The sequence below is a fragment of the Trichoplusia ni genome, chromosome 5 (genome assembly GCF_003590095.1).
Source record: "Trichoplusia ni isolate ovarian cell line Hi5 chromosome 5, tn1, whole genome shotgun sequence".
Taxonomy (NCBI): Eukaryota; Metazoa; Arthropoda; class Insecta; order Lepidoptera; family Noctuidae; genus Trichoplusia; species Trichoplusia ni.
Genome location: NC_039482.1, coordinates 9,636,543 through 9,652,034, shown reverse-complemented (window position 1 = coordinate 9,652,034; position 15,492 = coordinate 9,636,543). Strand labels below are relative to the sequence as shown.

The 15,492-nt window shown below is 35.4% G+C and overlaps 1 protein-coding gene across 2 annotated transcripts in view; it reads left to right on the top strand.

The window, feature by feature from the left end:
* The window catches only part of LOC113494410, a 31,953-nt gene that overhangs the window by 11,369 nt on the left and 5,092 nt on the right, over window positions 1-15,492 (top strand). The window contains exons 2-4 of one of the 2 annotated variants that reach the window (XM_026872731.1): window positions 3,392-4,450; window positions 8,372-8,578; window positions 9,061-9,223. In XM_026872731.1, the coding sequence (XP_026728532.1) occupies window positions 3,406-4,450; window positions 8,372-8,578; window positions 9,061-9,223 (1,415 nt within the window). In that variant the 5' untranslated portion in view covers window positions 3,392-3,405. Of the gene's footprint in view, window positions 1-3,351; window positions 4,451-8,371; window positions 8,579-9,060; window positions 9,224-15,492 lie in introns of those variants that run through there. The other variant, XM_026872732.1, reaches the window with a different exon arrangement.

Genomic DNA, 15,492 nt, shown 5'->3' with positions numbered 1-15,492 from the left:
ATAAGCTATCAGGCTCAATTTTTTAGGGCAACTTCAAACCCGATGAAAATGCAATTTGCAGCTATAAAAACCGATTGTGATAAAATTTAAATGGAGTGACAGTTAAAAACGTGGGATTTTAGAATGTTTAAATATATTAATTATTTTAATATGTCACCTTGTTTAAAAGAAGCATTCAACAAATATCACAATCGCTTTTCAATAGAGCAAAAAACGACCTAGGAGAATAACATAATTGTGAACCTGACATTTATAAATCGCCTCCTATAAATATTAGTATCAACAAATACACAATTCTTGTACAATCTAATACGTACCTGACCTATCCATCAAGGTTGGACGAAAGAGTATCAATAGGCACCGTGAGAACTCAGTTCATGTTACAATAGATTGGACAATGATAAAAACAGTTTTTTAAAATATAATATTGCCATATTATTCATATAGAATATAATATTGTCTTAACAATAAAAACAGACAACCGATTTTATCTGAAAATCTTTTTGGACCAAATTACAATTATTTCACGTTAAATGAAAGCGGTTTATCCAGTCCGGCAACAAGAATAAAAAAAAAACTTCAGACGAATTGAGAATCTCCTCATTTTTGAACTGGGTTGAAAAGAGATAAGGTAATGTTTTTTAATTCTAAAAGGTCTATGCCATCATGTTCATCAATTAAGTACTTTAAAAGGTAGAATAATATTTTGTTCCCTTTTATGCAAACACAAAATATAACGGAAATGTTGTTCGAATGGAAGTGACAGGTCAAATCACTTTGATTAATCGTTACAAAATATCGTTTTCAAAACACACTGGGCACAGGCGTCTTCTTATACATGGAAGGGTTGAGTATTGATAGCCACGCTAGCATAATGCGGGTTAGATACCAATTTTTGGAATCCTAGTTTCCCTACTATATTTTCTCTTAACGATTGTCAATGGTCAGCTATCTTAAAAAAAATAAGAAAGAAGGAATCTTTGAAAAATGCACTTTTAGTCTGCCTGGTTTCTGCACCTGCGTAGAAATCCATCCATGGAACCGCAATTAAACCACATTATATTTAGACATTAACGATTGAACAAGTATCATATAACTAGAAGGGCTTTCCACGAGGCTTTTTCCGTTTCCCTGTTTATCAACATAATGAACCATCGTAATGTCTCGGGATTCAATCAAACATGGAACACAGCATTTGAATGGGATTGACCTTCTGTTTTTTTATAATCTGTGCCTGCACCTGTTTTAAAGTGAAGGGATTTCTATAAACATAACTATAACCAACAACACTAATACTAAAAAGAAACCTTAATGGCGTGTAATAAGGTTGCAATTTATGTAATGAAGTTTGGTCTTATAGGCTCTTAACTGTGCCATTGTATATGTGTTTTTGCTATGCGGCTGTATGTTAAATTACTGCACATTGTTGAACAGGTCTTGTATCGTATTTTATGGATTTAGGTTACCCAATCTTAGACCGTAAATTACGAAGTTGAGACAAATTTTGTGTAGGTGCATTCAAGTAACTGATTTATGAACTATTGTGAATTAAAATTAATTAATTGTTTAAAGAGTTGATAGACAAACATGCATATTGCTGTGGGAATCATCATCCTAGCCTTTTCCAAACTATGTTGGGGTCGACAGTCAAAGGCGTGGAAATAACAGCCTGGTACCATAATTTTACGTGCCTTCTGAAACACGGAGGAACTCGTTATGACATGGATACCCATTCACGGGACGACCATTTCAAGTGTAGCTTAACCTGTGATCGAATAACTTGTGCAGTTGTATTTTTGCCACGAGCTCCATCGTGTATTTAATGAAAAAAAATTTCCCATGTTCTTTTTTTACTCTTAAGCTTTCACTCAAAAAAATTAAATGTTTTTGTTCCAAATAGGCCGTTGTCCAGGCATTTTTAAAACGCTACAGAGGTGACCATTGCAACCAAAAATTTAAGTCATCAGTTCGACCTGGTGGCAAAAAAACGGAGAGACAGGCAAAAAAGCAATAACAATAGGCTTTCGTTTTAACCCTTTGGGTACGAAAAAATAAAAAAAAATCTTTAGCTAAATTACTTGAAATTTCTCAAAAAAGCGAATTTACTCATTCTCTTCCACACTTACCGTTTTTATATTTAAATGCAGTATCGTGACTAAGCAACACTTTCCATTTAATTAGATAACAACCTAATTGGGTAAAAGTTTTAAAAATGTTTACATAATAACAATTACTTCAACACTTTAATGTTTGACCAAATGACACCAATTTTCAAAGTAACCGAATATAATTTAACCTGAATTATCTGTATAAGTGACTGTTGAAATTATTAAAATTTAAAAATTATCGTGTTGACCTAGCATTTAAGGAAATTAGCTGGTTTAATAATTTTATACTGCATGCCTACTATGAAATCTTAAAGCAGAATAATTACTGTTGTGTGAAAGAGATGCCACTATAAAATGTAGCGCGCTGTCTCTTTCCTACAACTCCAAAAATCTTGCTTGTATGACATAATATTACACGTTGTCCATGAATATTTAGTCGTTTGGGTTTGTTTTGTTCATAAAAATATTAATATTGCAATGTTCTGTAATCGTGCGAATGTCGTGATGGCCTTGTAGGTCAATGTACGGATTTGTTTGCATGTGATTGCAGGTTCGAACCCAGTTTAACCAGTATAAACATTTCAAAGTCATTCGTGTTTCTTTAATTGTGTACACAACACGCACTATTGGTTAAGGCTTGCATGCAGAGGCTGTGCGGCTACTTCCTTAGATGGTACCATGGCATTCGGTTCATGTATATCCATAACATTTTTAAAAGAGTTTTCGTAATAGTGTCAATTGTTTTTTCTACACACCGACGTTTCTCAAAACCTTTACCAGTGAATATTAAAAGTGTTGACTAGTTTGTAGAACTCCTCGCGACTGAAGAATCAAATACCTTAGTGTGGGATTTTGTTAAATTATCTCCCTTTACTACTTTACTTTGCACTTCCTCTGTTTCATTGTTTTCAAAAAGGCGTTAAATTCTAGGGCAAATTTCATTTTTCAACAGATTTCCATTTCCGAATATTTTAAAATTCCTGAAACACCAGCACCATCGTTAGCGTCGGATGCGCGTGCGCACTCACTGTGCTCATTATGTAACAATACAATGGACGTTACTTTGTTATGCATTTACTGTTTCGTTATTTGTTTAGTTTCGAAATTATTATTTAGGTTAAGTATAAAAAGGCAGTGTATTTTAATCCGTAGGAAAAAACTACGTAACATATTTAAATTTCACTTAGCAAAACGTTTAGTAAAACTTTTAATACATTTATATGATGTTCGAGTTTTACATCTCTAAGACTTCATGACATTAAGCTGAATTTTCTTTGTTACAGATGGCTAATATAAAATGTACCACCGTGGGAGAAAGAAAATGAAGCTCATTATCAGTGCCATACTCCTGCTGAGTGTCCCAGCGAACTGCTTACCAAAGTCCATCGTCTCCAGCCAGGAGCCGCCCAAGTATGGAGAAGAGAACCTCGACAACACCATCATAGATTTCGATGAAGAATACAACCTTAAGTACAACAAGAAATATGGGAACGTCCCCTGGAACTCTAACGAAAACTTCAACAAAGAAACACACAGATACACCATAGTCAAAGATTTCGATAAGAAACTAGAAAATAATGATAGAAATAAAACCGATGCCAAATTAGAAACAACATCAACCTTAGATTATAGTGTTATACCTTTAGAACTGATAAGTACAACTGATAATACTCCAGTAAGTGTAGAAAGTAGTGCAGAACTTGATTTGACGGTGATACCGCTGTCGACGACGAAACGAACACCGACTACTTTAAGACCAACGACTTTACCGACTTCGACACAAGAAATAGACACCACAACGGATTTTTCTGATAGCAAAACGACGAGTGACCTTCCCGTTACAGAGAAATATACAAGCAAATACACAATATCGACAACTGAGGCCGACACACAAACAACATACGATACGACAACAGACATATCTGCAAGTGAAACACAAAGCACTTTGGCGCCTTTAAGAAACGCGACCGAAGTAATCTTTGAATCAACAACTACTATAAAACCAGAAAAAAATAACAGAAAGAATTTGAGCAGAATCGATGTGAGTACAGAATCTGAGGATTCAGACGTTCCAATATTCACAGAATTGGATACCGAAGACCAGGCCGAGGTACCTGAGGATTACTATGATGCTAAGGACGTGGTCCCGACCACAGCTCCTAAGACCGATGCATTATCAGTGATATTTGGTTTGGCTGGGAGCGTCGTGGAGAGTGTGGTGGAAAGTGTGGCAGAGAGAGTAGTACCGAAGGGAATTGTGGACTTGTTTAGGAGGATGCAGAGACAGAGCGAGATGTTGGAGGCTGAGAGATTGAGGAGTCGGGAGGAGAATGGAGGAATTGGTGAGTTCGAAAGAGTTTTTAATGTTTAAGTAGGCTAAAGAGTAAATATAGGTATATTTGATTCAATTGGTTGTGAGTCGGTTCCCATGTCAGTCATTGCAACTAATACCTTAAACTACTAAAATGTAAACCTCTTTTTAGATGACTCTGTGCAACATATTTAGGCTTACGGTATAATTTGATCACGTATCAAACCTCGATTTCGACACCAAAGCACGAAACCATAATAACGCAGTTTATCACGAACCGGGATCATAAGATTTTATGACCCTTTTTACCTTTAGTTATAATGGAACTCTTGGCAAATGCCCTTGCCAAATGGAACTACTATCACTGCTTGCTATATTTTAACTTTCACTGCTTGTAGAATTGTGTTAGTCAATCGAATAAAAATTGTTTTTATGTTAACTTTTTTCTTTCTGCTTCTGCTTTCTACATGTAGTTTTTATTACTAGATACTTGGTCTTCAGAGGAGCTTGTCACTAAGCTACCACTGTAAAAGTGGATAGGTCACGAGTTAAGCTACGCTTGATACAGTCGGTCCGTGGATGGAAGGCCATCTATTTCATGGAAAGCTCCTCTGTGTTTTCTAAAGCACATTAATTTGTGGATCCCGGCTATCATTAACTCATCTTTGACAGTCGTAACTGGTAAAGAAGCTATAATGTGTATCGTGTTGCCCAGGTAACTGGGTTGAGGAGATCAGATAGGGAGTCGCTCCTTGTAAAATACTGGTATACTGGTACTTAGCTGCATTCAGTTAGACTGAATGCCGACATCTACATAGTTGGGAAAAGGCTAGGATGATGCTTTTTTAGGCAAAACAATTCTAATTCGTTTCACTAAATACTTCACGATCAATCCTTACGAGCGTTCTCTTGATGCACGGAAACACATCCGTTAAGATCACAAATACCTCGTCGTGCGATGGTCAATCGGATACACGCCTTTGATAACGACACTGATCGTCTGGTCATTGTTGACTGTCACAGCACTAGTATTTATCTTGTTCGAATATAAGGCTTGTTACTAGCTGTTGCCCGCGACTTTGTCCGCGTGGTTAAAGGATATAAGTTATGATTTATCCTTGCTCTGTTTTTTCCACATTTTCCATTGTATCTTTGCTCCTATTAGTCGCAGCGTGATGACATATAGCCTAAAACCTTCGTCGATGAAAGGTCTATTCAACACAAAGAATTTTTCAATTTGAACCAGTAGTTCCTGAGATTAGCGCGTTCAAACCAACAAACTCTTCAGCTTTATACATTAGTTTAGAGAATAGATGTAGAGTTCGAGCGAGACGAATAGTGAAACTTGCGAATTCATTTGTATCGTATTCAAAATCTTTTTTATTTCTTTTAATTGGGGTGTTATGAGTTTGACGTTTCTTTCTGTCTGTCTGTCTCTGGCATGAATTCAATTGTTGGTTTTGCTTTAAAGGTGAATTATGGTTGTTAGACATGTTTGATAAAACTCGGTTGAGCCGTTTAAAAGTTGTGAGGCTGGAAGTTTTTACAGTTATGGGTATTAAAATATAAAATTCATATATTCCTTCTTTTGTTTTCTATGGCTATCAATGTCTTAGGAATGATTTAGTAATCCTTAGTAAGACTGCAGACAGAATTATCTCGACTGACCGTTACAGTCTTAATAAACTTATTAAAAATCTAAGTTAGCTATTTTAATGATTTAGTGTTAAATTAAATGTGAAAAGTTAAATTATCTTTTAACTGTTTTAGATTAAAACCTTAATCTTCATTTGTAGGGATATAACTGTTTTATACAAATTCCTTTGCATCTGCACCTAGAAAATAAATAACGACCCTGCCAGAGTTACTATTAATTACAATCAACAGATCGTGGGATTTTCTACAAATCCGTCGTGAAACAGGGTCAGACTGCAAACAAGATGTATTAAGATTATCTAAACTTTATTATACTTCAGTCGCGTTCGTATGAGAAACTGATGTTAAGCCGTTTATTATCATTAATGTATGTAACCATTTGTTTAAATGACTCCAGTTTGGAGTTCAGCAATTAAATGTTTGTGTGAATTCTCTTCGTAAATGTTAGAATGTATCATTTTGGTGAGGTAAATTTTTCTACCATGTTTCGTCAATTTTTTGTCTCAACAGTAAGAGGGGTCGTGGAGGTCAGATTATTATAGGTTTTATTTCAGTGGTTATCAGCTGAATCAGATAATACTGACAGTTGAGTCCAACTTAGTATTAAAGGCTTGGTTGGAGAGATAAAATTTTGTTACTATTACGAAAGCAAGTATTTTGTTTAGGTCCAAATAATTTTTCCGGTTATTTGACCATGCATTCATCGAAAATATTTCTAGTTAATAGTTGTGTCTTTAGCCATATTCCGATTAGACAATTCTAAATATTTATTTTGCATATTTTTGCATTTATTTTTGTAATGTATTCGATACTCCTTTTCACATTTTTACGTAAATGTAGTCCAGATAGCATTCCAAAAGGTTTTGTAATTTAGTGAATGTAGGCTTTCAAATAAATGGAACAGCCCGCCATCTTAAAACAAGGTTCGGCTTCAAGGACAAATGAAAATGTACCGTTGCGTCATATAAAAAAGGTTTAAAATTAAAATATGCGTAACTCTCTGAGATGCGTATTACGTAATACAAGATTAATACATTGGCCATTTATTCATTTGTTACTTGTAGAAGTGCGAATGAAAGGGAAAAAAACTCAGAAGAATCTCGAATTTAAGTTTATAATAATGTGCCGATAATATTTTTGTGTATTGTTTTATTATGAGTATCTTTTTTTACTCTTTTTTCTACTTAGGAATAAATAAATATATATTCTCAGATATATTTGGAAGTCGTTAGGTGCAGGTAAAAAATATTAGTGTATCTATTATTAATGGAAAAAACTTGATCTGTGTAATTTTCAATTTCTAAATATTTAATTTTGAAATTATCATTTTTTGTTTCAAAGCTATTTCGATACTACTTATTATTTATTTTAATATCATCTTATTAACTCGAAAATGCGGAAACCAGTTTTAAATAAGATCTGAATTTATTTATATGTAATTTAATTTCTAATTTATTTCAATTTAATCTATTACAATATTCAACTAATTAAAAATCTAGATTTTTAAACATTTGAATAAAGTTTATTGTATTTTTAGAAATGTGAATCATTTTACAAAAATACACCACGTTATTGCAAAAAAAGTTGAATAAATTATGCATAAAATGTGCGTGAAACAGAGATTACAACACAAATGGAATTTCGTTTAACGTTTTGGATGTGGTAACTTGCTTATGTTTTCCAACTATTATTATATTACGCGTTGGTGTCGACTTTAGAGGCTTTTAAACAAAATAGCTATGACAGTTAAAGAAGGAAACAAAATTACATGCAATATATCACACGTTGCGAGTAATACACGCGTTCATATTCATAATTTGTTCGTTACTTAAGTGTTACCTTTAGTTTTATACAATACCTTAACTATCCTGAGATGCTTATTGTATGTCAAAACTATATGTATAGAAAATAGTAACTACTACTTTCAGACGAAAGGTGGTTTGACAACAGTAGACCAAAGTACTATTAAATGATGCAACGTTTTACTCACGCGTATCGGGATTGCCCGACTAGTTTCGGAGTCTTTAGTCATGAGTTAATACAGCAAGGTCGCGGGGTACAAAACCTTTTGTTTTGTAACGTGGGCGAATCCTCTCTGACACCCACCTCCTCAGGGGAGGACGGATAGTGTCAGACTCTTATTGACTAAACCTGAACCACCGTGCAAAGTCTCCCGCGTTTTTGCCGGTGCGTGGCAATGTGTAGCAATTAATTTTGTCCCAGACCAAAGTACCTGACTACTATTTTGCATTTTCTATTTTTTTCCCAAATTAACTTAATACACCATTTACCCCAGGTCAATTTGGACGAGGTATCCTCAAGACTATTTCGTCTGGCATCAGCAAGCCTCTGAGCCAGCTGATGGCCGGGGTCAGGGACATTGGATCTTTGGACAACGACCGCGGCTTCATCACCAGCCTGGCCTCAGGAGTCACCAGCGTCGCCAACGTCGCTAACTCCGTCGTGGACACGTTTAAGGACAGAGTGCAGGCTATTTATCCTGGTAAGAGTTAAGATATCAACATTATCTTGGAAAATTGGTTTGGATAAGGTTTTGTGAAAAAATGCAAAGGACTCGGACATTGTCCGGCAGTGAATATTGAATTACAGTGCCTAAAAAAGAAAAATAAAAAGTTACAGGGTGAATTTACGTTGAAAAGAACAACAATCCCAGTTATTCTTTTCTCAGACAATGATAAGAAAAGACACCTTTTTTTTGGTAATGCGCGGAAATCTTCATGAGCTCCCGTTCACTCGGGGAAGGGAGTGGGATTCAATTCGTTACTTCCAAGTACTTTTTTGTCTACCAGAAAAGCGCGACAAAATTTCAAGCAGCGCACTAGTTATTTTTTCTTAATAGAAAAAATTACACTTAGTTTTATGTACAGGACATTTTTACCTATACATCTCCACTAGCATCTTGTTCTTAGCTAATACTTACCCTCAGACTATATAATTATCATTCCTATGTTTACTATTTCCCAGGCACGGTTTGGTGTGGTGACGGGCGCTCGGCCACGGCTCGCTCCAGCGACTTGGGGCTGTTCTTCTTCACGGACACCTGCTGCCGCCAGCATGATGCTTGCAAGCTCTACATCAAGGCTGGAGAGACCAAGTATGGACTCACCAACACTGGACTGTTCACCAGGTAAGATCTTTGAATAGGGGTGATGACTGGGTATAAAAAGAAAAAATCTTATTAGTCCCTCACTTAGATAATTGAAAAGTATGAGACACGTATATTTTCCTTTTTCAGAAAAACTAGAATTGACAATGATTAACTGCTTTAAAGTTTAGGAGAGGGGGCTTGTGACGTAACGATAGAGTAAAATTTATACTCAATCGTGACGTCATGCGTAAGTTTCATTCACTGTAATTTGGTCAATTTATGTTTGCGGGACAAATTAAAAAATACGTATCCATTATTATACAAAAATCTATAAGACGGTCACTGCAAAAAAAAATTGTCATCATCCCTATTACCAGTGTTCTTTTGATCATAGAAAGTTTATTTCTGGCTCAAAAATGGGACAAACTCCCTACACATCCTGAAAACAATGATGACTAACGAAAAACTTTGACTGCATAGATAGAGTGGTTGAGGATGCCAGGCTAAACCCGCTAAGGGCGACATGTCGCGGAATTGATGCCCTCGTAGTAGCCTGGGTGTGACTTGAAGTTTGTAAAACCCCCCGCGACACAAGGGTTAATACGGAAGCCGTTTTTATAAACAACAATAATACAGAATAACTATCGTGAGACTGATTCATTATTAAATGATGTAACGGTTTAGTCACGCGTATTTAGTCTTTAATCATGAGCAGACGCGCGTCTACTCATCATTAAGGACTCCGGTTGGGTCCGAAACTAGTCGGGCTACCCCGATAAATACGCGTGAGTAAACCGTTACATCATTTAATAACAATAATAAATGAAGATATATCTCTGTGAATCAGAAAATGTAAAATATATTTCTGTTGTTAATAGTCGGTTTATGACTTATTACATACATACTATGGGTATTATGCAATTCATTTTAATGTTCGGAAACTATGAAGTTTTAATGTCGTTTTGTTCTTTTACCGACGGTTATATAGACATCGGACGGTATGCTGGTTTTTTGTTTTTCTGTAAACCGAATGTATCGAAATATCTGCTTATTTTATTGGAAGTGAAAACAAACACAAAAAAATAAATGGCCGGCAAAGTGTTATTATTATCACGCTATAAACTATAAAACTAAACGATTAAAAACATTAAGAAGTGATGGTAGAAAGTTATTGACACGAGCTCATCGAAGTTTATTTGCATATTGAAATATTGAACAATTAAAATTCGACTTTTTCGTAAATATCTGTGAAAACTGCAAAAAACACGTAAAATTATTTCATTTACGGCCATTTCTTCACTCTCAATATCGTCATACAATTGAATACATCGTAAAACTTGCGGCTTTACCCATGTGCCACCAGACAGTAGGCAGTTTATGCAAACAAGTTGAAACTAGTTGCTATGACATTAAGGACCTCGGTTGGCGCCCGCATCGCCGCTGCCTGCGGTAATCGGTGCGTGCGCTATCTAAGGTCGGGCGCAAACGTGGACACTTTTGTGTCTTCTGATTAATGAAAGCTACCGATAAAATTAATAGACTGGTAAAAGTCATCACGCCAAACTTACAGAGTGCAAGATGCCTCTGGTTCCGTCCCCGCGTAGGACCGGACATGGAGAGCCGAGTGGTAAAGGTTATAACGCCAAACCCACGGTACGCGACGCGAGTGTGATCCCCGCGTTTTAACAAGCATTTTATCCACGAATGCTTGTTCTGAATTTGTGTGTCTTTGTGCATGTGACCTGAATTTTATAAAAACCTTGCAAAACAAGGATGTAATGCCTTACTGCGGGAGTCGTATTTGAAAACATAAACACACATATATCATCATTGATTTCTAAAGAATTAGTTTGCCGTCATAAACCAAGTATCAGGGTGAATGTGTCCGATCACCATCAGCAACTCTCTCTCCCTCTGATGGTATTTCGTGTCGGCAACAAAAAGTGTCCACGTTTGTGCAGCGCCTAATGCGGTGATTACGCGCAGTATTTGTTGCTTCACTTTTTTCTTTGTGAGAAAATGAATAATGAGGTGTGAAATATTTAACTCGCTGTTACCTAGACCGTTATCAGGTGTTGTTTATAGTGGGTACGTACATAATACGAGTAGGATAGTTTTTTATAATGTAGAGTTTAAAATAGATAAATTTAAAGTATATATTCAATCTGGTGTTAAAGCGCCCTTAGGCAAATAACGTGATTTTATCATACCTTTGAAAAACACAATAGCGTAACTCTTTTTTCAACGTTTCAGCAAGTAATAATACTAATGCAATCATGATTTCTAAAAAGGCATTGGTGTTTGAGATTTATACCTATGACTTCGCAATCTATGTGTCACACCAGAAAGTTATCAATTGTAACTTTGTAATTGATGTACAAATAGGATTTATGTAAAATACTTTATAACCGACTGACAATAGATTAAGTGAAAAATAAAACCATTGATCAATTAACAGTTGGAGCTTGAAGGCAGTTGCCGTCTTTCACCAGAGCAGTAATCGTGCGCACTGGAGTAAAATAAATTGATCCATAGCTGCGAAATCTCCAGATATTTTCTAATAATGAACCAATAGCGAGTTGTAAGAGATGTTTAAAAATAACAATTAGGAGATAGGTTTGGAAAGTTCGCATCACCTCTTTTCCATTTCAAAATATTAGAAAGAAAGAAAAGAAAGAAAGCTAGTAGAGTGAGATAGTGTTGAATTATTAGCGTTTTCACCCCTAAAGAAAAGGAAAAGATTACCTTGGAAGTATATAGTTTCACATTGTAGTAGAATAGTGGAGCACAGGACAGCCAAGTCAAAGGTCTCAAGTTCGATCCTAAGGCACGCACAAAATTTTTGAAATATGCGTGCGTTTTAGACGTTTATGTAGATATGACAGCTTCCGCGTTTCGAAAGGCACATAAAAATGTGGGCCCTGCGTCAACCCACGTCGAGGGCAAAAGACGGAAACCAAAAAAAAGTTGGTGAATCAGAATAAGACGCATATACTTAGTATCGTAATATTTAGTAACACGTTAAGGTCATATTACTAAACTCAGTGTTAACTTCAAGCCAATACATTTCTCAATTATTCTGCGGTTATATTGATTTATTGCTGTTTACGTCCAAATTATTACACAAAGGTATTATTACGATGACCGTGATTGTGTGTAATATGTGTGTGGGTGAGAACATTACCTAAATGCCAAGACTGTAATATGTAATGATATCTGACTGGTAACATATCATCATACAGTAATTCAAATATCTTATGACGTCACGTTTGGGTATATTTTGCGTAAAATTATGACGTCGTTAAATCTTTGAGTCTCTTTTACTCCTAGACCTTATTTTGAGATATCACAATAGTGTGTCTAGAATTTGAATTGTCTATTGTATATCTTTTAATTCACGGGATAGCTTCAAGGCCGAAACCAAATCCGTTGAGGCTTACAACCTCTGGGACTAAGAGAAACGACTCCTCTGTATGCTAATACCGAGGCGCGATTACCTATATATGTATACCTATCCTCAATATGAATAGATTTTCTTTTTATACCAGGTCGAATTTTATTTTAACTTGGGCACAGCAACCTAAGGTGGCATAGTCTTTATGACTAAAATGGCAGTGTCCAATAACTTAAATTAACTCAAAGCTTAAGAAGATCTTACAATAGGTACAATTACTTCACATTTGCATGATAATCTATATATACTTACTTATACTAATATATAAAGCTGAAGAGTTTGTTTGTTTGTTTGTTTGAACGCGCTTATCTCAGGAACTACTGGTTCAAATTGAAAAATTCTTTTTGGGTTGAATAGAACATTCATCGAGGAAGGCTATAGGCTGTAAACCATCACGCTGCGACTAATAGGAGCGAAGATACACTGGAAAATATGAAAAAAACAGGGCAGGTATAAATCATAACTTATATCTTCTACCCGCGGGGACGAAGTCGCGGGCAACAGCTAGTTTCTTATACAACAGTACTAGTTATTGTTTTAATGCAGTGTATAGAGCACCGCGGTGGAAGCCACAATTGGTTAGTGGGTCACATCCAAGCGTTCACGCTCCGCTTGCTCTTGTGCGCCATTCAAGGTTACTACTGCGTGTATATAGAGGACAGTCAGAAGGTTCACGAGACACGCTTTTGCAGTTAAGTACGCGTATATGGAAGAGTAACGCGATTTGCTTATTACTTATGATTTATCGTAATCTTAATCAAAATTGTCTTTTTTGAATTTAATAGCACAATAAATCTTTTGGTTTAATAGACAAAGATCTCTTTTTGGCCACCTCTTTTTGATTGCTAGTTTTATTATCATTTAATGTCAACATTATTTATTTTTTCCAAAATTAATACTCAAAACAATATCATCATCATCATAATAAGTGCACATAATTTGTATTATATTCTAAAGTAGCTTATTCAAGCAAACTAAGCTCAATATGGCATACAAAGCTCAAAAAAATACAACTATATATTTTTGTATTTTTAATAATTGTGTGTATATTTTGTGTTTTGGTCGTAGGTATTATATAAAATGCCTTATAACAGTAAAAATATTTCAGAAATGTCATTTTTCATTTTGAAGAACAGCCTTGACTTAACCTTCTGCGTATGTTGTCTAGTTTACGCGTGTACTTCTAGTGTAGTAGTTGCGTGATGGATTCCCGGAAAGTGTACAACTAACACGCGAAGACAACAGGTTCACTGAACTCGTTCATTCATTCTCATTCATTGTAGCTTTTTAATGGGAAATGTACTTTAGTCACTGTACAGAAGCGTATACAATAGTAGACTTTATTTTGAAAAAGATAAAGTTTAAAATTAGTTTGACTGCTAACCTTAGAGTATTTTGCTTTTTTTTGTAATTTTCTATTTTTTATTAAAAAAAACATGAATCCCGGTCTATGCAATTATCATTATATATGATTGCATAGCGTCATTGTGTAACGGGGAGCTTGACAAACATTCAAGTGGCATGTACAAAGACGCCCAGATTCGGAACAAGCATTCGTTGATCACAAAAATACTTGTCCTCAGCGGGGATCGAACCTGCGTCCCATCGCGCCACACCTTGACCTTTAACACTTGACTACTAGGTCTTACTTTTCGTCAAATTTTCATCATTATTTTTTTATTGAGTTCAACTAGTTTTTATACAAACTTGTATATTGGTTTTTTTTTGTAAGGTTAATTCAAAAATATCTAAAGTTTCACAAATGTTTCATGAGTTTTGAAACTACCTTTATGGACTTGATGATCTAACAAAATTACAATGTTGTAATATAATTACGTTGTTTTGATCGTTTCCGATATTATATTATTTGCATATTAACTGTAGTATGAGAGTTATGAAATAATGAGACCTTGGGTTTTGTTATTTTTCAATGGAGTCACCAATTTGGGATAAATTGCGTCGATATTATCTTCACAAGGGCACAGATTAACGAATTTAGGTCATCTTTTCAACGTAACACATTTTATTGGATTCTGTACCCAAAGTTCAAAAACGGAAGGCTTGGCTCCGTAGTCCGTCCGTCTGCCACCAGACAATAACTCATGAACCGTGATAACTATACAGTTCAAAGTTACATAGGTGATTTTAGAAGAGACGAAAAAGTAAAAATAATAGTCGGGGTTAAGCGAAGATTGATCCGGTCATAAATGCGATATTCACTTTTTATTTCGTATTTCGTTTTTGTTTAGCTTATTTGTCCAAAACCTTCACTCTCGTGAGTCTAACTTACATTTGACCGGTTATATTAACTTTAACGAGGAACATCAACATAACGATGTTTTCAAATAATCAGTTATTATGAAAGTCTGACTTAACACTGAAAAAAAGATGCGAGGCTATTAACAGTTTCGAACTAATTATAAAACGAAACGTAATACTTCTAGAAACTTCCTAATACCAGTGAAATGAACAAATCCTGCGGACGCCACTAACATCCTACGTCAAAAACTTACAAATGCAGTTGTTATAAACCTTATTGTTATAGGCATAAGAGTTATTTTCCTTTGTTTTTGTTCTTTGTAACTTTGTTTGCAACGTTCAGCTCGGGTGAGCAATATTGCTTAACTTCGGTGTCGATAAATTGAATATAGCGATTGATTCGCGATAGACGCTACTGGACAATATTGGCACATGTCGACGTTTTGCAGACGTCGCAATCATGTTTCATCAATTAATCAAATTAAACGTTTTACTTTATAATAAAGGGTTATTAATACTTAAGCTAAGCTTCTGACCCTTTAGCGGTGTGTCCGTCTGTTCGTCTATCTTCGGGCTGATATATTATGAACCATAA